This window comes from Alnus glutinosa, chromosome 9 (assembly GCF_958979055.1).
Source record: "Alnus glutinosa chromosome 9, dhAlnGlut1.1, whole genome shotgun sequence".
NCBI classification, from domain to species: Eukaryota; Viridiplantae; Streptophyta; class Magnoliopsida; order Fagales; family Betulaceae; genus Alnus; species Alnus glutinosa.
This window is the reverse complement of record NC_084894.1, coordinates 4,653,975-4,675,634: the sequence shown is the minus strand read 5'-3', so window position 1 is coordinate 4,675,634 and position 21,660 is coordinate 4,653,975. Positions and strand designations below refer to the sequence as shown.

The window sequence follows — 21,660 nt, the reverse complement described above, 5'->3', positions numbered from 1 at the left end:
TAAAATCAAACTTAAGACTTCATTGAAACTAAAACAGAACTTTTGGGTCCAATACATATTTTAATAATTGATGGTTTGTTCCAAATGAGTAATTGGAGAGGCCTTCTTATACTTCTAACACTCTCACGTGTAAATATGATAGAAGTTTTAACCAAAAAAAAAAAAATACGTAGAGTTCAAGAATATTATGAATTAGTTTCAATATTATGTCAAAACATCTAACCCAAAATATTGTCACAACTGATTTTTTAGGAAATCCAAAAAAGGCAAGAAATTCGTCAAGCCACTTCTTCAAGATAATTATGGAGCATAGGGCAAGTACCTAAAGCCAAAGGTCAGGAACAAGCAAATCTGCAAGAAATGCATCAACCAAAAATATTATCATCTTTTCAAGCAAGTCCAATCAAAATTGCATCACATGAAACACATCATGCTGAGGAGTGACAATAAGGGCTACTCAATCCCCACATGCACAGTGCATGCCATGAAAAGCGAGCTTCCAAACTTGGAAGACCATTGAGGAGCAGATCAACCATGGGTAAGTAACCCGCAACTGCATCAACTTATCACAGGCATCTACTTGCTTCTAGGCTTCTAGCCAGGGAAGAGTAGTCTCCTATGGAGCAATGAGCACATTAGCAGCAACACCATCTAATCATCTTCCTTCTCCCTTTTCCAATCTTGATCTTCAAACAAGTCTTCAGGTGGGTCATACACAATCATATGGGGAAAAAGTTCCAAGAAGTCATCTTTCACCTTCTCTCTCAATTCTGGGTACGGAAGGAGCCCTTTCAATATCACTCGAAAAGGCAAAGAGATTGGAGGATCAGGAGATTGTCTCATTTCATCATATATGTCCATTGCGTCCAAGGGCAACCCACTATCTAAAAAGGCCCTGATAATGTCTCCGAATGTATGCTGATCAAAGAGAACTTCCTCTCTCTTCAGGTCTTCCCAAACCCGCTTTACTTCATCAACCTTTTTGTTTCTTGAAAGCATCATAAGCATGTCCCTGTAAAAGAACATGTCTGGCCGGTACCAAATTTCTTTGCGCACCACATCATATAACTGAGAAGGAAAATATTGGAAGATAATCAAGCATTTTGCACATTTTGTTTTGGTTCTTTTTCTTTTGCTTTTGTACAATAGCATAGCTGATGGGAAGGTACAATATCAATGGGGAAAATATACACCAGAGGAAGAGTCAAAATTCATGTTTTTCCATCAAATTAACTTTAAAAGGAAAAAGAGTAGCAAGTAGCCAATAAGCACTAGCTAAGATGGCATCTCCTCTCAATTAGAGAGAGAGAGAAGGGATGAAGGGTGAATTCATGAGTTCAATGCAATAACTTACCAACAATGAAAAAAAAAAAAAAAAAAAAAAAGAACTCTGCTTTGTGTTTGATGGTGATATCTATGGAAGGAACGGAATGCAAACACTTTTGAAGATTGTGAGACTGGTTTGGTCAATTTAAAGAAGTTGGTGCTATAAACCTTGTTTACATGGAGAGTTACGTTGCCTACTATGTCTAATTGTACTTTTTCTGATTTTTTAGATTTGTATTCTTTCTCTATGGATTAGAGTTTCCTGTATACATTTTGTGTACTTTGGGTTACGCCTCTCCGCGCTTTTTTGAAATTTAATTTACTTATTAAAAGAGAAAAGAAAATACAGCAAATACGCCCAATGGAAATTGTACAATGTGCTTGTAGGGAAGGTCATTCCTCGATCAGAAAGCAATGAGATGTCAAATCCTATGAGTTAGAGATATCAAAACTAAAGAAAGTGAGATATCATCAATTAACTCACTGCACTTGTTCTTAGCACAGTACACCTCATGTAAGGGATTGATTAGATGAGTATATATCTCCATGGCTTTTATTAGAATGATTGCTGGTAGACATAAGTAATATAAGCACACTACCTAAGAATTCAACCTGTTATTCTTTCTTAATATTTGTACACATAGAACGCCAGAAAATTTGCAGTCAGAGATCAGGATGCTACATAAGGAATCAGCTAGTAAGCTAATAAGGTCATCAATTAAATCGACAATTGAACTTAGCCGTACTTAGTAGAGGCTAAGATTTTGAGGTAGTAACTATCTATGGTTTTTCCACATTTTCTTAATCTAAACCTATATTTATTTGAGGCACTTTCCCCGAAGAAAAAGGGACTAAACAGCGGGACTTGCAGATTTGGATTACTGTCTACCACTTCAAACTTTTGCAACACCCTTTGAGGCTTTGAATCCCAATCTAATTAATTAGAACTTTTCGAACAGCAACTGAGTTCTTAATGCTTCTAACATACACCTTTTCATTGATAATCAAAATTCGAACATTTTTCTTTTTCTTTCCCATACCTTCTCATAATGCAAACAGGGGGAAAAAAATATCTTCAAAAATCTTAAACTTTCCACTACTCTCCTTCAAAATTCCATATTTTCTCCATAAACGGATCATGATCCAAGAAACTTATTTCCAGTGAAAACAAACAAACCTTCTGCAATTCAACATTACAATCTAGAGCCAAATAAAGACCGTATATGAAACTAAACTTAGGAATGACGAAATCGAGAACCAAAGAGCAGGAAATTTTATTTCCCTCAACTTTCTGGGGACCCAAACAGACCCATTTTATATATATATATATTCTTTCTTTCTTTCTTTTCTTTTCCAACATTCTCTCAGCAACATAAACAAAAATGAGAAAAGAAATGACGAACCTTCATGCAGAGGAAGACCTGTTCTTGTCTCTGGAACTCGGCGAGAACGGCGACAAGATCGGACTTGAGCAAGCGGGACACGTGGGACCGGATGAACCGGTCGAGGCGGACCGGGTGGGACTGGAGCCTCTTGAGCTCTTTGGCCACGATCAGACCCTCCTTGCCCATCTCCTTCTTTCTTCTCCATATCGACAGGCTCGGGCTCGAGGCCGAGCCGGTGACATATCGACGAGACCAATTTTGTTGCAGCTTTTGTTGTTGGTGGTGGTGTTTTGACAAAGTGTTTTCGGAAAGCAAAGAGCGTTTGGGGAAATTGGGCGAGGAGGCTGCGCTCGCGGTGGTTGCGGATGAGGTTTTTGTGAGGAGATTTCGAGCGTAACGCAGCATTAAAAGGTTTGAGGAACGAAGTTGTTCGCTGCTCGGTGCTCAGGCTCTTCTCTCTGCGAACCTGGGACTGCTGTGGTTCTCCGCATTCATGCCCAAAAAAATAAAAGGAGAATAAAAAATAAAAATGGATAAATGCCTTTTTTTTTTTTTCTTTTCTTTTTTTTTTTGGCGGTTCTAACGGTGACAAATAGCTCTCTAAATTTTAAAAAGTGATTAGTTACTCTCTAAGCTAAGCAAAGAAAACAAATTAGATCATTTTGTTAGAAAAGTTGAAAAATCCGAAACTGCTCTCATTTTTTAACTTCATAATGAATATCTGATTCTACGGTGGATTGTAAATTCAGTATCCACATAAATTGCAAATAGTGTGAACTTCGGTGCGTTCATGTTGTTGTCTCTAAAATTGAGTAAAATTACATAATCAAGGGCGGTGCTACTAAAGAGCTTGGGGTTTGGAACCATATCCTCCTTAGTTGAGAGGAACCAAAGAGGAGCCGATCAGTTATTGTTAGGAGTATTTTTGTAATTTCATATGGCCAGTTGAGAAGAACTAAAGAAGAGCCGATCAGTTATTATTAAGAGTATTTTTGTAATTTTATACCATATGAAATTACAAAAATACCCCTAATAATAACTGACTAGCTCATCTCCAATTGAGATCCTGTTGGGGGGCCTGGCCCCCTAAGCCCCAAAGTTCTTCCAAAAAAATAAATAAATAAATAAAAATTTACTCCTAATTTTTTTTTTCTTTCTAATTTTGGCCCATCCAAATTTTTTCTTTTCAATCTAACCCCCCCTCCCCAAGTGACAGATGCTGGCTCCGCCCCTAATAACGTAATGGTCATTTTGCAAGGTTACACATATAGGCACAGTTCAACTTTCAGAATATTTGATCCTTACAAATGTTCTTTGTGTGCTGCAAGCCAACTCATCCATAACATCAAATGTTGCCTCATTTTTATTGCCGGTTTCTGTTTCATTCAGAACTTGCACACTTTGGAAGATGATTGGAATAGGTAGAGAGAAGGGTGGTTTATTCCATTTACTGCAAATAGCCGAGACACCTACTTCTGCATTGCAGTCTTTTGGTTTACCTTCTGTTAAAGCATTAGTTTCTACTTCCGTCAAAGCTGTTTCTGCCGATATATATGCTAATGATTCTTATTGTTTGGAAATTTAATCTTACATAGAGGCACTTCCACCAAGCACCTAACAGTGAACAAACAAATAATCGAATACAGCCAATATATGGGAACACCTAACAAATATGGATTATTATCATAAGCGCACATGCCTCTTGTTAAAAACAACGAGCATTTTTGCATTCAAGTCTGTTTTGGCCTAATGACGGCTCCTTTAATAATGAGTCCGCGTTTCCAATGTCCTCCATGCTCACAAATAAGGAAGCTCACTTCTCCCAATTCTCCATTCTTCCTCTGGAAGTTGCCTACATTGAGCTCTATCCATTGTCTTCTAGGCTTCTCTAAAAGGCTAACTTGGCGTTCTTGACCTCTTCCATCTGGGAGTGAAAGTATAAGTTGGATAGGGAGTTCCCACCCAGAAGCCCCCTCTGTCAACTTGACCACATACACAATTTCATAGACAACTTCTGGGGAGAGCTTTGACAAATCCAATCTTCCTCTCACGTCCAGCCAACAAACATGAGAAAGTTTTGCTACGACTTCAATGTTTTCATCACTGCAAGTTAATAGAAGAGTTGGAATTGCATCAGAGGTGACACTAGAGAAGAGTGATATGCACATACAAAGTTCATGACCTCACCTTGTTTCCTTGAAACTATTCCAATTCCAGTTTTCACGATTACCCCAAGTGATATAGAGTGACCTTGCGTATACCGTGAAGCAAAAATCTGTTGGCGCCTTCCTCACTGTTTCTTTTTCCAATGAAGTTAAAGAAGCTATGCAGATATGAGAAGTGCATGTTAATCATTCTATATTGTGATGATTGAGTTCCATCAAAAGAAATTAGATAGAGTAAGCTTCAAATACAAATTGTTATTTTCTAAGGCTTTTATATATAATATAGTTGACATATATATTAGATTAGAATGTATTATATGGTACAAGTGCCAGTAATTAGCAAAAGTAGAAAGTACTAACCTCTACAGCATAGAAAATGATGATACCAAACTGGCCGGTTTGGTACTGATGTTGAGGGGACGACTATATGGGAATTATCAATCTCCAGGTCAGAAATGTCCGCAATTCTCGGCCAATCTGGACCCCCTCCACCCTCCTTTTGGCATCGCTCAGATAATAGGGGACATGTTTTGATTTGCAAATGTTTAAGAGAGCTGGGAAGCCCATCCTCGGGCAAGGACTGGAGCATAGGACAGTCCTCAATGTAAAGGTCCCTGAGTGAAGGGAGGTTCTTCAGTGAAAATGACTTCAGAATGGGGCATGATAGGATAATCAAATACTCCAGCGTACTGGGTAGCTCCTCTTTTAGTGTGTCTAGCATTTGACAATTTCTAATGGAAAGTAGTTTGAGAGAGGTCAATGTTCGCAATGACCCTTCTTCTCCATCGGACAAGGACACCAGATCTTTGCAATCACGAATGTACAACGCCTTGAGCCCTGGAAGTTTGGGCCATTTCGGAAGTGAGGATATGTTTGAGATGCTGGAAATAACCAACGAGTGTAGAGAGCCGGGATCTGGTATTGCCCTCACTAATGCTCCATCATGAGATGCATCCAGTACTAAATGCTCAAGACGCTGGGCCTGGTGTGGTGGTGGGAGAGTGGTCAGCAACTCACACCCACGGATCTCCAGCTTTTTTGGAGAGAAGATAAGTGGCAGTGCCTGCAGCTTGGGGCAGCTTATTACTTTCAGTTCTAACAATTCAATCAAAGAGGGTTTGCGATCATTATAATCTTCCAGCACCAGATTTACTTCATTCCAATCCTCCAGAATAAGATTGTCGATAAGTATTAGAATCTGCAAATATGGGACCACTGGAAGAGCCCTTAAGGAATTACAGCTCTTAATCTTCATGTAATCTAAATTTGGAAAGATGTTAGGCAACTCCCTTAGCTCGGGACAATTACTCAACTTTAGCAGGCGAAGGGAATAGCATTCGACCTCTGGCCATTTCTCTAACTCCTGCATACCTTTGATGTAGAGCTCTCGAAGATTGGGTAACTGATCACCTAGATCGAGGCTTTTGCATTTGAGGCAACCATTCAAGGTTAGACTAACTAAATTTTGGAGCCTCCCTTCATTCATCCAAGCAGGAAATTCATTGCCCCTATAGTGTAAAATTTGGAGCTCTTTGAGGTTTGCGTGAGGTTGTAGATCTTTGAGTACACTGTTTTCAGTTGCTTCATCTTGTGTTTTGTCAACTCTGTCACTCCATTCAAACACCAACTTGTCAAGGCTCTTCTTCTCATTCAACTTGGCGTTTCCTGCATTAACAGCCTTCTCCAGCTTTGAGATATGCAACGTTCCTGAAAGATACGCCATTTTCCCCAATTGTTCAATTCCATATTCTTTCTTGTGGCCAACCTGAAACACGGGCAAATTGTGCAGACTGGTTAAGTTCCCCATATTTGGTGGCAACATGGAGAGCTTGAACCAGAACATATCATCGAGCTCAAGATGTCGAAGATTAACCAAATTCCCCAAGTCCTTGGGCAAAGCAGAAAGCCAAGCACACCCCAAGAGTTTCAATGTTTGCAAATTGAAGAGATTGCAAATTGAGTTGGGTAGGTCACTGATTTCTGTTTTAGAGAGGTCAAGGTAGCGCAACAGCTTCAACTCTTCGATTGAGTCGGGCAATTTCGAGATCTGGCTTGAACTAAGATCCAACACACGTATGTATTTCAATTTAACAAACACATTGTCAGGGGCTTGACCAAAGTTTTTCAAGTGGCCACTAGGCAGTAGAAGTGAGCGCAGCTTCGTAGCATTATTGACAATCTTCAACATGGGCTCCAACATGGGCTGCTCGACATCTTTACTGAGCAAGAAGACATGACGAGGTTGTTCAGAGAAACTGCATAACTTGCTGTCCTTCACCTGACAGCAATTGGGGCTTGATATTGATTGTGCCAAGTCATGGATAAGATCGTGCATGCTGAATATCTCATTGTTGTCAATGCTTGAAGGTTGAAAGAAGGACCTTATTAAAAGCTCACTAAAATATGCAATTCCAGCCTCCTCCATCGTATCATATCCAATATTGGATTGTATAAATCCTTGCGCTATCCAGAGTTTGACCAAATCTGTCTTACAGAACACGTTGGATTTAGGAAATAAGGAGCAGTACTCAAAACAAGGCTTTAGATGAGCAGGCAGGTGGTCATAGCTCAATTTTAGAATAGCCATAACTTTGAGCTTGTCTTCTATTTCCCATATTTCACTACTTTGAATTTGCCTCCATATGCTTACATCAACGTGACCGCGCAAGAGACCTCCCATTGCCTTGACTGCCAACGGGAGACCTTGGCACTTTCTAACAATTTCTCTACCAATATCTTCCAAGTATCTCCGCGTTTCGCTGGATAAAGTAGTGCCAATATTCCCAAATGCAATCTTTGCAAACAAGGACCAACATTCACCTTCAGGCAAATAATCCAAACAATGAGAAGGTTGAGTGCCTACAACATTCCCAACCGTGGTAATCCGACTGGTTACCAAAACTCTGCTACCCTTTGCCCCCTGTTTCAAGAGAACTCGCAGGGAATCCCATTCTTCGTATTCCTGGGTCCAGACATCATCTAGAACAAGTAAGAAACATTGTCCTCTCATGAAATCCAAAAGCCGGGACTGTAGGTGGCTTGTGGAGCTGTCATCCAATTTCATCTTAGAATGAAATTGAATCATTTCTTTAAGAATCCTCGTGAGGTCAAACTCAGCTGTGACACAGACCCACATTCTTGATTCGAAATGGGCACTTACCCTCTCGTCGTTGAAGACAAGCTGAGCAAGAGTTGTTTTGCCCAGGCCTCCCATCCCTATGATTGGAATCACAGAAACGTCGCCTTCTTTATCGAATTCATTCGATAGTATCATATGTGTTATTCTTTCTTTATCAACCTCCCTACCAACTACATCTGACTTGTCCACAAAAAAGCCCGTATAGTTTGGGGTCACAGACCTGACGCCATTATCTTGGAAGACTTGGATGTCGAGATGGAATTGTTCTTTTTCTTTAGCAATTTCATCAAATCTGTTTGAAATATCCTTGATCTTATTTGCAGTATCATATTTAGAGGATGATCTACGTACCGCACTCTGCCGCTTTTTCCTGTGATGATAAGCTTCTGCAGCAAAAGTTTCCAGTATGTCCTCAGCATCAAGAGCTGCCTCCTTGAGCTTTCCGAGCCAATCTTTCAGTTGTGGATTGGTCCCTTGCTTGTTCTCCGCATCTTCAAGCACCCCTCTGATAGAAGTGAGATTACTTGAGAGGCGCTCTACATCTTTCTTTACGCCATGGATAGAAGAATATGTCTCCTTGATCAAGTCGAAAGCTGTCTTAATGATCCCGTCCAGAATGGTTTTGCCACGAGTGAAGTGGGGTTCGCCATATATGGCTCTTTGATGGCACCAAGGAAGAAGAAATGCAAAAGTATTGAGCTGAGTAAGGATTACAGGATGAATTTTCTATCTGTAGAAGAATGAACAGAAGGAGACGAGGAACTGCCCCTGAGTGTGCCCCACAACAAAACCAACGAAGTTTCCCCGTCCCAACTTCAGTCAAAGTCTTCTTATACCAAAAAAAAAAAAAAAAAAACCAGTCAAAGTCTTCTTAGTAAAGTCTTTTCTTCTTTTTTTCTTTTTTTTTTTTTTTTTTTTTTTAGATTTGAATATTTTACAATATATATATATAATATTTTCTATAATGGTTTGATGTATTTTTTTTATTAGATAAAAAAAAAAAAAGAAAAAAAAAAGAAAAGGGGTGGCTGCCTTTTCATTTCTTTTTTTTTTTTCTTTTTTTTTTTTTAAAAAAAAATTATTTAGTTTTTTATATTTTTTTATTAAGAATGTCACGTCTCATAATTTTATTGGCACTAACGTGATACCTAACAAAATTTGTCAAATTTTTTAACGAAATTTAACTCTAATAAACTATTAATAAATCAAACCAAATACATACACCTCTAAATTCACTTTGATACGTATATTAGAGAAACAATGATGCAATTTTTCCCCATCTTAAAATGTTTGAGGCCGCCGGTTGTGGCTTATAATATAACAACGTTCTAGACTTGACTAAAGTTGAGAACATAAAGATTACTTTCGACTTTTTTAATTATGGAGAAGAAGCCCAAGGAAGGAGGCAACTTTTGACATTGCTGAAGACGAACGGGAAACTTTTGCAGGAGATCGAAGCTCATCATTGGAAAAAGAGGCAGAGTGCGGTTCAAATTGCATCCTCTCAATATGATACTCCACATAAGAGCAAGGTTATTCCAAAAAGATTTAGAGTGAAACTTCCTCTTTTTCGGCTTTTGTTTCTGTAAAAGGGTATGGAGGGCTGTTATATATCCATAGATGCAGCGGTTTGAATGTTCCTGATGTGTGGGAGGATATTCACTACGGGCATTAAAGATTGGCAAGTAAAAAGCCACATAGCTGTCCTTTGTAAATATCACATTTGGAGATTAAGGTGTGTAAGATCACATCATTTAGGAAAGAGATGAAAATAAAAGAGAGAATTAAGGTAGTTCGGTATATGGCCTGCACCTGCACGTCAACGTTTTTTGTTGGCTACATCTTTTATTGATTCATTTGATTGTAGAGTTTTATAGAGAAAGAGCCTAAACATTACAAGTCTCTTTTACTTCTACATTAACAATAATAAATTTAATTATTATTTTGTAACTCTTGTCTCTTGAATGCTTGTAACTATTGTCTCTTGAGTTCTTTGAAACTTTTATCTCAATAAAGTGTGATGTGAAATTTGGAAATCCTTTGGTTTCGGAGGTTAAATTAGTGCAAAGGATTTATTGGGAGGTGAGATCCAGGATGCTGTGGAAAGGAAAGTATAAAGATACTGAGTTGAACAAGTCTCTTTGTGAAATTTGGAGTATTTCTTTCTCTGTTCTGGTTTAGCCTGGTAGTTTTGTTTGGGTTGCTCTTTTCTCTCTGTTTCGATTCTCAAGCTGGTTTGGAGCTCTGTTGATGCCTGTGCTATTACATCAACTAACTCAGATTCAGCTACTAAACAAGTTAAAGCTGCAGACACCATACCATGTTCTCTCTAAACTTACTTGTTTCCCTTGTCTCCTATACAGAACACGTTTCCTGCTTGTATTTTATTCTAGATTGTATTTGTTGCTTTTCTCCTTTACACGCTTCTTGTTTGTATTTCTTTTCAGCTTGTACTTGTTAGTTTGCTTTATTTTCTTGTAGTCTGTAATGCTTCTATCATAAATGGAACAGAGGAACGAGTCCTCAGTGTGATAGCAAACATAATTTTTCTGTCTCGTTATATGCTATTAGAGCCTAAAAGACAAACGTCTCCTTTTTCTGCCCTCCTTCCTTCTTAGGGGTGGGCAAATTATCTGACTACCGCCTACTGACTAATTTCAGTTCAGTAGCCAGTATAAAATTTTGTTCCGAAAGTCAGATCAGTTCGGTAGTCGGTTTGGTTAAAATTTTAACCAGCTTACCGAATCGAACTGCCTTTTAACCGATCGATTAACCAAACCGACATAAAATGAAACGACGTCGTTTTACTGTTTTAGTAAGAACAAAACGTTTGATCTTCTTTTTTTTCCGAACTTACATAAAACACGAAACGACGTCGTTTTAGTAAGAACGAAACATTTGATCCCTTTTTTTTTTTTTTTTTTCCTTTAACAAAATAAAAAACGAGTCATTTCATTACCCATATTAACCGATTTAACCGATTTAATTGACTGCCTATTAACCGACTTAACCTATATTTTCGAAAATATAGTTTGTCGAAACGAAGTCGGTAAATTAACTGACTTAACCGCTTACCAAACCAATACCCACCCCTATCCTTCACCTTAGCGCCCCCCCCCCCCCCCCCCCCCCCCACTTCCCAAGCCTCCCCACCTTCTCTACAAACTCACTCATGACAGCTATGGTGCACTATCATTGTCCCTTTCTTAGAAGGCCAAAATCTTTGGAACAGGATCTAAATTCAAAATCTTTATGGCTATGTCATTGGTGATACTTCCCCACCACCCCAGTTTCCTGTTTCACCCAGAAGTACGACCACATCTGCTGCCATCGTTGTCAACCCCCTACTCCATGTGGTCTCAGTAGGACAAAATTGTTCTCACAACCTTCATTTCTTCTCTCTCTATGAGAACATATTGGTACATGGGTATTGTTGAGACTGATGTCTAAAACTTCAATTGCATTAATGTTACTTTTCTAGAAATTGTATAATATTGAACATTGGACATATATATTATTGCTTTACATATACATATATATTTGAATATTTCATAAGATATACATGTAAGGTCCCTAAGTTACATTGTATTTGAGTATTTGACGAAGGTGTGAGTAATGCGATTATCACATAGAACATCATAGTCATAGGTCCTTGTAATTTATAATAGATTTTCGTAGTCATAAATGGAACTGAAAAATCCATCTAAACTACAACATGTCAACCTTAACGATCTATCTTGATTATGATAAATAGGAAGTGCTTTTAGTTGATATGTTGGTGTAAGTGTAAGGTAGTGTCATATGCCGAACGGACTACGTGAGTCATCATTCTTTCAATACTTTGATTAAAAATGATGTACGTGCACAACAACTTATAACAATTACTCTAAATCCTGAAAAGATTGTGAGAACACTTCTATGCGTTAGCTTGTACCTGTGGCCAGGGGCGGAGCCACCTTAGGCCTTGGGGGGGCCTGGCCTCACCAAGGCTCAAGGTGTTCCCTAATTTTTTTATTTTTTATTTTTTAGTTTTGGCCCCCCTAATTTGCAAAGCTCTCCCCTCCAATCTGCCCGCATTGCCTTCATTGGTGAGAGAGTATCCATAGATTAATGGCACAATCGTCCCGAGCATCCTGCTCCTCTGTTGGTCCGTCATCTTTTGTCCAAGCATTGTCTTCCTGTGATAACTCAGAAGTCTATTCAACTCTATCCTACCTGTGATCATCAAGGAAAATTGCACAAAGTTCATTTTGGTGCATCTGTGTCTGTTTCCAATGATCCTCTAAATCATTTATTTCTTGATGTATGGGCCCTGCTCCTCTTTAATCTTCTAATAATAAACAATATTTCCTATGTATTGTAGATGACTTCGGCATATGACTTCGGCATGTACTTTTGGCTTTTCCCTCTAACTCAAAAATCTGATGTTCTCATTTTCTTTACCCAATTCAAATCCATGGTTGAAAAATTCAAAGATATTTTTCTTTACAAACAATTCAAAGACATCTTTCTTTTTTGAATTTTTTGCCCGTACTGGTCATATTCCGACCAGTTTGGCCTGAATCTGGTTCGCTGGATTCCGCTTTATGCATATGGTGATTTTTTCGTACGAGTCAAACGCTGAAAAATATTTTCAGAAAAAATAATTTTCCTAAAAAATGATTTCGTTAAAAATATTTTATGACGAAAAACATTTTGCGTCGAAACAAACATAGCATTATATAAACAATCATGTTGGGTTATAGTAGTAATTACGCTGGATATTTCAATTTGGAAGAAGAAGTTTCTGAGCTTCAGATATTATAAATTCCCATTTCAGTTTCTTGATAGCTAATATTTCATAGGGATTAGAAACATTCTTTTTACAAAACCAACACAATTCACCGTGGAATAGTTACATAAAAAATGAAATTTTTATTCAATCCCATAAGACACTTTATTTGTGGTATGATGGAGGCAAGATCACAGCCAGTCAGCCTCAAATTCTCCCACATTAAAACCCTCAACAAGTGCTTAACACCCACATTAAACCATGCAACTACATACATTGATCAAAAAGAAGAAGAAGAAAAAAAACCCAAACTAGAACCCAATAACTCCTAATTAGAAAGCAACTAAAACAAGTACACCAATAAACTTGATTTAATTTCCAATATTCAGAGCTGCAGTTTCTTAATCTTTTCACCATGGATAGCATAATTTCACCTGATGGTTTTGCTGGCACCACCAACCTAGCGTCTTCACTTTTGAATTTAGTCCTGCATACATTTTGAAGCAGCAAACACACAGTTATACACAGCAAGTGCAAAAGTCAGGAAAAGAGATAATTATATGTATTTTATACGTACCTTTTTGCCTTTGCATTAAATGAAGAGAATTAATTTGGTCGTTCGTTTGCCCCGGCTATATCATTAGTGTCAATTCCTGCAACAAATGAAAATTATCATTGTTATATAATTTTGAGAGGCATTAAGATGTTCTTGTTAGAAGCATTAGAAAATTAAGTACTAACCTCTACAGCATACAAAATGACGATACCAAACTGGCCGGTGGCGGTTTGGTACTGATGTTGAGGGGACGTCGACTATATGTGAATCAATCTCCAGGTCAGGAATCTCCGCAATTTTCAGCCAATCTGGACCTCCTCCACCCTCCCTTTGGCATCGCTCAGTTAACAGGGGACATGTTTTGATTTGCAAGTGTTTAAGAGAGCTTGGAAGCCCATCCTCGGGCAATGACTGGAGCATAGGGCAATCCTCCATGTAAAGGTCCTTGAGTGAAGGGAGGTTCTCCAGTGAAAATGACTTCAGAAGGGGGCATGATGCGATACTCAAACACTCCAGTGAAGTGGGTAGATCCTCATTTAGTGTCTCGAGCGTTTGACAATTCCGGATGGAAAGTAGGTTGAGAGAGGTCAAGGTTCGCAGTGACGACCCTTCTTCTCCGTTGGACAAGGACATCAGATCTTTGCAATCATGAATGAACAACGCCTTGAGCCCGGGAAGTTGGGGCCATTTCGGAAGTGAGGATATGTTTGAGATGCTGGAAACAACCAACGAGTATAGGGAGCTGGTATCTGGTATTGCCCTCACTAATGCTCCATCATGACATCCATCCAGTGCTAAATGCTGAAGACGTACAGCGTGGGGTGGTGGTGGGAGAGTAGTCAGCAACTCACATCGACTGATCACCAGCTTTTGTGGAGCGAAGATCTCTGGCAGTGCCTGCAGCTTGGGGCAGCCTATTACTTTCAGTTCTAACAAATCAATGAAAGGGAGACGGCGCCTGATTTCATGTTGGCCTTGATCATTAACAGCTTGCAGCAGCAGCATTACTTCATTCCAATCCTCCAGAATAAGATTGTCAATGAGTATTAGAAAATGCAAAAATGGGGTCACTGGAAGAGCCCTCAAGGAATTACAGCTCTTGATCTTCAAGACTTGTAAATTTGGAAAGATGCTAGGCAACTCCCTTAGCTCTGGACAATTACTAAGCTTTAGCGAGCAAAGAGAATGGCATTCTTCAACCTCCGTCCATTTCTCTAACTCCTGCATACCTTTAATGTAGAGCCCTCGAAGCTTGGGTAACTGGCCTAGAGTGAGGGTTTTGCATTTGATGCAGCCATTCAAGGTAAGACTGACTAAATTTTGGAGCCGCCCTTCTTTCATCCAAGCAGGAAATTCATTGCCTCTATAACGTATAATTTCGAGCTCTCTGATGTTTGAGTGAGGTTGTAGATCTTCGAGTAGACTGTTTTCAGTTGCTTCATCTTGTGTATTGACAACTCTGTCACTCCATTCAAACACCAACTTGTCAAGGCTCTTCTTCTCATTCAACTTGGCGTCTCCTGCATTAACTGCCTTCTCTAGCTTTGAGATGTGCAATGTTCCTGAAAGATGCCCCATTTTGTCCAATTGTTTAATTCCATATCCATTAACCTCCTGGCCAACCTGAAATATGGGCAAATTGTGCAGCCTGGTTAAGTTCCCCATATTTGGTGGCAACATGGAGAGCTTGAACCAGAACATATCATCGAGCTCAAGATGTCGAAGATTAACCAAATTCCCCAAGTCCTTGGGCAAAGCAGAAAGCCAAGCGCACCCCAAGAGTTTCAATGTTTGCAAATTGAAGAGATTGCAAATTGAGTTGGGGAGGACACTGATGTCTGTTTTAGAGAGGTCAAGGTAGCGCAACAGCTTCAACTCTTCGATTGAGTCGGGCAATTTCGAGATCTGGCTTGAACTAAGATCCAACCCGCGTATGAAATGCAACGTACGAAACACTTTGTCAAGGGCTTGACCAAAGATTTTCAAGTGGCCACTAGGCAGTAGAAGTGTGCGCAGCTTCTTAGCATTATTGACAATCTCCAACATGGGCTGCTCGACATCTTTACCGAGCAAGGACACGTGACGAGATTGTTCAGAGAAACTGTATAACTCGTTGCCCTTCACCTGGCAGCAATTGGGGGTTGAAATTGATTGAGCCAAGTCATGGATAAGATCGTGCATGCTGAATATCTCCTTGTTGTCAATGGTTGAAGATTGAAAGAAGGACCTTATAAAAAGCTCACTGAAATATGCAATTCCAGCCTCCTCCATCGTATCCCGTCCCCTGGATTGTACAAAACCTTGCGCTATCCAGAGTTTGACCAACTCTTCCTTATAGAACGCATGGGATTTGGGAAATAAGGAGCAGTACTCAAAACAACGCTTTAGATAAGCAGGTAGGTGGTCATAGCTCAATTTTAGAAGAGCCATAACTTTTAGCCTGTCAGCTGCAGGGTCCTGGTCTTCTATCTCCCATATTTCACTTCTTTGAATTTGCTGCCATTTGCTTACATCAATGTGGCTGCGCAGGATACCTCCCATTGCCTTGACAGCCAATGGGAGACCTTGGCACTTTCTAACGATTTCTCTACCAATATCTTCCAAGTCTTTCCGTGTTTCGCTGGATAAAGAAGTGCCAATATTCCCAAATGCAATCTTTGCAAATAAGGACCAGCATTCGTCTTCAGGCAAATATTGCAAACTATAGGAAGGCTGAGTGCCTGTAATTTCCCCAACCTTGCTACTCCGACTGGTTACCAAAACTCTGCTTCCCTTTGCCCCTTGTTTCAAGAGACCCTTCAGGAAATCCCATTTTGAGATATCCTCAGTCCAGACATCATCTAGAACAAGTAAGAAACGTTGTCCTCTTATGAATTCCAGAAGCCGACCCTGTAGGATGCTTATGGAGCTGTCATCCAATTTCATCTTAGAATGAAATTGTATCATTTCTTTAAGAATCCTTGTGGAGTCAAACTCAGCTGTAACGCAGACCCACATTCTTGATTCGAAATGGTCACTTACCGTCTCGTCGTTGAAGACAAGTTGAGCAAGAGTTGTTTTGCCCAGGCCTCCCATCCCTATGATTGGAATCACAGAAACGTCGCCTTCTTTATCGAATTCATTCGATAGCATCATATGTGTTATGCTTTCTTTATCAGCTTCCCTGCCAACTACATCAGACTTATCCACAAAAAAGCCAGTGTAGATTGGGGTCTCAGTCCTCCCACCATTAACTTGGATGGCGAGATGGAATTTGTTTTTTTCTTCCGCAATTACATCAAATCTTTTTGAAATATCTTTGATCTTCTGTGCAGTATCATATTTAGAGGATGCTTTACCAAAAGAAGGTAGGGGGTTACGTACCGCACTCTGCTGCTTATTCCACTGATAAGCTTCAGTTGCAAACGTTTCCAGTATGTCCTCAGCATCAAAAGCTGCCTCCTTGAGCTTTCCGAGCCAATCTTTCAGTTGTGGGTTGTTCTCTTGCTTGTTCTCCGCATCCTCAAGCACAGCTTTGATGGTACTGAGCGTACTTGAGAGGTTCTTTACATCTTCCTTCACGCCACGGACCGAAGAATACGTCTCCTTGATCAAGTCGGAAGTAGTCTTAATGATCTCATCCAGAATAGGTTTTGTCACGATTGATAAGGGGTTCGCCATATATGTGTTTTTGATGAAACCAAGGAAGAAGAAATGCAAATATTTGTGTTGGTTCAGTGAGGATTACTGCAGGATGAGTTACGTACTTTGTTTCCTGCTGTTCCTTTTATTTATGAATTATATCTGAACGGAGAAGATTCAACAGAAGAGACGAGGAACTGCCACAACAAAGCCAACTAATGGCATGACACGATCAGCCACCTGCCCTACGCGGCGTGCCTTGGTGGGCGCTGTTTGCTTGATCAGCCTTGACTCGTAGACTTGGACTAAAAATTGGCATATTTCTTTTTTAAATTAAATTTATCGGACCTCCAAAGACCCAATGTGATGAGTTAATTATAGATGAGGATGGGAGTCCTGTTGCACGCCCACTGTTTTTCCAGTCCCAATGCCGCGTTCTTCGCTGTACCAAGACGCGTTCCCTCCCGCCCCACTTGCCTTCTTTTATATTTTTTTCTTTTGCTACCCGGTCTCTTGGGTCCTCTTTTGAGGAAATATGGGGTCTTTAAATTCTAGAAAGTCACATCTTCAAAGAGGATTTTTATTTTATTTTATTTTTTTCTTGGGATATCTTCAAAGAGCTCATATATATATATATAGTTATCCCAGTAAAAAAAATTCTTAAATGTGACAGTTTATTTTTAACTAAATATAACAAAGAATAAAACAAAAGGGTAGTTAACTTCTTCTCTTTATTCAGCCTTCGTGAACTCCGTTTGTATACCTTCAATCTTGAAGACGATACGATATGGGGGTTTGTCCCTCTACGGTGATGGTGATGTAATTGTTTGTTTTAATGTCCAAATTTGTATTTTTTTTTTTAATCGAAATTCAATTTTCCTAAGAGTTCTCGTTTATTTTAAAATAAATATTAACTTTTTTTTATTAAACAAAAAATTACAAAATCATGTAAATGGGTTGTGATTTGGTTTTGTGTTTTTTATTTTTTATTTTTTTAAATAAAAAAAAATCAATAGTTGTATATTTTTCCTCAAAAATAAAAAAAAAAATAAATAGTTGTATATTTGAGTGGCAAAATATTATTTTTCCATGTTAAAAGATTATTTGAAAATATATATTCTTGTGCGTATTTCCTATTAGATTTGATTTTCAGCCGTTATTTAATTAAAGCGAAAATACAAACTAGAATGTCTTTTCAAATCCTCTAAAAAAAATATCCTTTAGTGAGGGGAGGGGATAATTAAAGTTTTTGTTGTGTTTAATTGGACTATAACGTAAAGGAGTAGAATAGCCGTGTAGAAAGAGGGATTGAGAAAGAACGAAGGATGGAGGAAAAAGTTGGCCGAAGCACCCATGGCCCTTAGTGTGACCTATATATATATATATATATATATATATTTTTTTTTTTTTAAAGGCCGGCCAAGAGGTGGCAATTTTTTTTTTTTAATTTTTTAAAGTTTTTAATATTTTTATTTTTAAATTAATTTTTTTTTTTTTTTATATTGTGTCACATGTCAATCCTTATTAGTTGATGCGTAGCAGATCGTTAAATATTTGACAGAAAAATAAACTGAAGTACCAATTTCCTTTTTTTTCCAAAACCCATATACCAAAAAATAGAGTTTTTAATTCACAAGTATCAAAAAAAGTATTTAACCCTTTAGCAATTATGAAATATGAAAACTCGTGAAGGAAAACAAAATAAATTGCAAGTTACACTTATAAGTTTTAAATAATAATTAAATTTTGTTGAATTGTTTATTTATTTCGTTAGTTATATTTTAATATTTTTAATTAATTTTTATTTAATTTTAATTTTTAATCTTGCTCCCCGTAAAGCAAAATCCTGGCTCTACCACGGACACATGACAATGGTATTATGAAAATATTTCGATCAAATGGCCTATTTAACACACTTTAGTAGTATAAAATGTAATATATAGTATTACTCGTATAAAATAAAAAATGATAAATACATTACAGCCTTATGTGATTTTAAATTTTTATTTTTTATTTTTTATATTTTATTTTTTTATCATAAATAATACTTGGGCTATTAGAAAAGACAAGATCATAGTTCACCGCATGCCAACCAAACAACACGTACCTGGTCCCCAGGTTTTAATGTTTTATAATATGAACGTTGAGGATTGAAATATTTAAGACGAAAACGGAAGGAATCTTACTGATCAGTACCTTCCACGATCCCACTAAGTCCTAACTTCGATTAGTCAAAGTCTTCTTATCCCTTATACTATGACATGATCAGAGCCACCTGCCCTACGCGGCATGCCTTGCTCGGCGCTGTTGGCTTGATCAGCCCTGTCTCGTTGACTTGGTCTAAAACTTGGGAGAAGAAACTTCTATAGGAAGCATCCAATGAAATATGAGATTTTGTGTTATATCTATTAAAAAAAAAAAAAAAAACTAAAAAATTATTAAAAAATTTAAAATAACAAAAATTTATAAAAAAACAAAAAATAAAAACTGGGTCTCATAAAAAAAAAAAAAAAAGTAAATAAAAGTAAAAGTAAAAGTTGTCACATGGTCAAAAATAGTCAAAAATTATGTTTTGAAATGACAATATATCATATCTTTAAAGGAAAATTCTTTTTTATGCAAAAATAAAAGAAAAGTGCACGTAATCCTTTCAAACTACCCATGCATGAATCTTTGATATTTTTTGGTAGTTTGAGAGGAGACATTGACAATTTAGTAGTAGTTTAAGGATATTTGTATTTTTCCCCAAAAATAAATTATTATAAATAAGATTGCCAGTTTGAAAGAAAATTTCAGTTATTTTTTAAAAAATCTAACTTATAATTCATTAGGGAGTTTCCGTATGGGAGTTGTTCGGCTATCCTAAAAATCAAAGGAAAAAAAAATTAAAAAATTAAAAAATAAAATAAAATGAAAGTTAAAATTAAAAAAAAATAAAATAAAAAACATAGATTTTAGCCCCTCGGGTGGTCAAACCACCCTGAAACTGGCCTCCAAGCCAAAAAGTACTTAACCCAATAAAAAAAATAACTAACGCAAACGAGGGCAATGAGAGTTCACCGCGTGCCAACCAAAGAACACGGACCTGGTCCACACGTTTTAGATCGAAAATGATAGTTGACGATTGAAATTTAACTCAGAATCAGATTTAAGACCAAAACGGAAGGAATCTTACCGATCGGTACCTTCCACGATCCCACAGAGTATCAGCCCCGGCGAGCGAGGAAAAAAATAATCGTGTGGAATACTGCATATATAAACGGCTGCCCAGAGAAAAAGCTAGTTATAAACGCCAAAAGTGGAAGATTGAAGAAGTGAGAATCCAGTGCAAACACTCTGGAGAAAGAAATGGCGATGAGGGCGTCAACAGATCTTAAGGAAGCACACTCTGGAGAAATTTTCCTAGAGCACAAAAGGAAGGTCGGTCGGTTACATATATATATATATATATATATATATATATATATTTCTTTTTCTTTTTCTTTTTTTTAATAGCAAGACTTCATTACCAAGGGGCCATTCATGGGGTACAAGGAAAGGCCAACAATAATACCTTGGCCCTTCACCGTTTCTATTTGAGACTAGAGAGATTAAGCTGATTTTTATCTTCTATTTCAATAATTAATTATGCAGAAGAAATGGGCTGATGAGAAGACTGGCCATTCTTGCTTCATGTTGTACGCAAGGTCACTCTATATCACTTGGGGTAATAAAGAACACTGGATTTGGAATTGTTTCAAGGAAACAAGGTGAGGCCATGAACGTACTTAATTTGTATTTGCATGATATCACACGCGATCTTCTCTGCTGAAATTCTAATTCTTGTATTAATTAACTTGCAGTGAGGAAAACATTGAAGTAGCAAAACTGTCGCATGTTTGTTGGCTGGACGTGAGAGGAAAACTGAACATGTCAGAGCTGTCGCCAAAAGTTGTCTATGAAATTGTGTATTTAGTCAAGTTGACAAATGGGGCCTCTGGGTGGGAACTCCCTATCGTACTTAAACTTTCACTCCCAGATGGAAGAACTCAAGAACGCCAATTAAGCCTTTCGGAGAAGCCTAGAAAACAATGGATAGAGCTCAACGTCGGCAACTTCCAGACCGAGAATGGAGGATCGGGAGAAGTGTGCTTCGATATTTATCAGCATGGAGGACATTGGAAAAACGGACTCATAATTAAAGGAGCCGTCGTTAGGCCAAAACAGACGACGACTCGGTGAATATTGATCACTCGAATAAAATGTCCATCGTTTTTAATTAACATGAGACATGTGCGCTGATGATCATAATCCATATATGCTTGTATGTAAGATTACATTTCCAAACAATAAGATTAGCATATTTTTCATAAGATTATATATATGCAGATAGAAATGAAAAGGAAGATGCATGCCTACAACCACAATGTTTTTGGAATATGTACGTTAATAAAGCTTTATGCAAATTATTAAGGTGAACGGTTGATATATGATTAAGGAAGGAGATGAACAATAACTCTTCAGCCAAGAATTTTACTCAACTCTCATTGTCTCGGGGATTAAAAATGTATTATATTATGACTTTAAATTGGTAGCTCAATCGACTAGAGATTACGGCTCATAAAGCGGAGTCTATTAGTTCAATCCTCATTCCCCTAATCTCTCCTCCCCTTACAGTTATATAAAACAAAAATGTACTGTTGCTACCCTAATGGTAA

General features: G+C 38.0%; 4 protein-coding genes across 5 annotated transcripts; 1 reads left to right on the top strand and 3 right to left on the bottom strand.

Annotated features, from left to right (window-relative positions):
• Positions 1 to 335: 335 nt before the first annotated feature.
• Positions 336 to 3,215, bottom strand: LOC133877845 (pentatricopeptide repeat-containing protein At1g62350). Its single transcript, XM_062316275.1, has 2 exons — positions 2,730 to 3,215; positions 336 to 1,068 (listed from the first exon to the last, which is right to left on the bottom strand). The coding sequence occupies exons 1-2, from the start codon at positions 3,114 to 3,116 to the stop codon at positions 652 to 654; spliced, it is 804 nt and encodes a 267-aa protein (XP_062172259.1). The 5' UTR covers positions 3,117 to 3,215; the 3' UTR covers positions 336 to 651.
• A 1,048-nt stretch (positions 3,216 to 4,263) lies between these two features.
• LOC133878012 (putative disease resistance protein RGA3) lies at positions 4,264 to 8,790 on the bottom strand. Of its 2 annotated transcripts, none has more exons than XM_062316491.1 (3): positions 5,237 to 8,790; positions 4,899 to 5,034; positions 4,264 to 4,814 (listed from the first exon to the last, which is right to left on the bottom strand). In XM_062316491.1, the coding sequence occupies exons 1-3, from the start codon at positions 8,148 to 8,150 to the stop codon at positions 4,442 to 4,444; spliced, it is 3,423 nt and encodes a 1,140-aa protein (XP_062172475.1). In that variant the 5' UTR covers positions 8,151 to 8,790; the 3' UTR covers positions 4,264 to 4,441. The 2 variants fall into 2 exon arrangements, with proteins under 2 accessions (XP_062172475.1, XP_062172476.1); XM_062316492.1 differs by having other exon boundaries at positions 4,899 to 5,004.
• Positions 8,791 to 12,906: 4,116 nt separating this feature from the next.
• LOC133877076 (putative disease resistance protein RGA3) lies at positions 12,907 to 17,293 on the bottom strand. The gene is made up of 3 exons (XM_062315310.1): positions 13,528 to 17,293; positions 13,364 to 13,439; positions 12,907 to 13,273 (listed from the first exon to the last, which is right to left on the bottom strand). Exons 1-2 carry the CDS (start codon positions 17,000 to 17,002, stop codon positions 13,393 to 13,395), a joined length of 3,522 nt encoding a protein of 1,173 aa, XP_062171294.1. The 5' UTR covers positions 17,003 to 17,293; the 3' UTR covers positions 12,907 to 13,273; positions 13,364 to 13,392.
• A 2,843-nt stretch (positions 17,294 to 20,136) lies between these two features.
• LOC133877800 (protein PHLOEM PROTEIN 2-LIKE A1-like) lies at positions 20,137 to 21,428 on the top strand. The gene is made up of 3 exons (XM_062316214.1): positions 20,137 to 20,383; positions 20,597 to 20,712; positions 20,806 to 21,428. Exons 1-3 carry the CDS (start codon positions 20,312 to 20,314, stop codon positions 21,182 to 21,184), a joined length of 567 nt encoding a protein of 188 aa, XP_062172198.1. The 5' UTR covers positions 20,137 to 20,311; the 3' UTR covers positions 21,185 to 21,428.
• Positions 21,429 to 21,660: the final 232 nt, after the last annotated feature.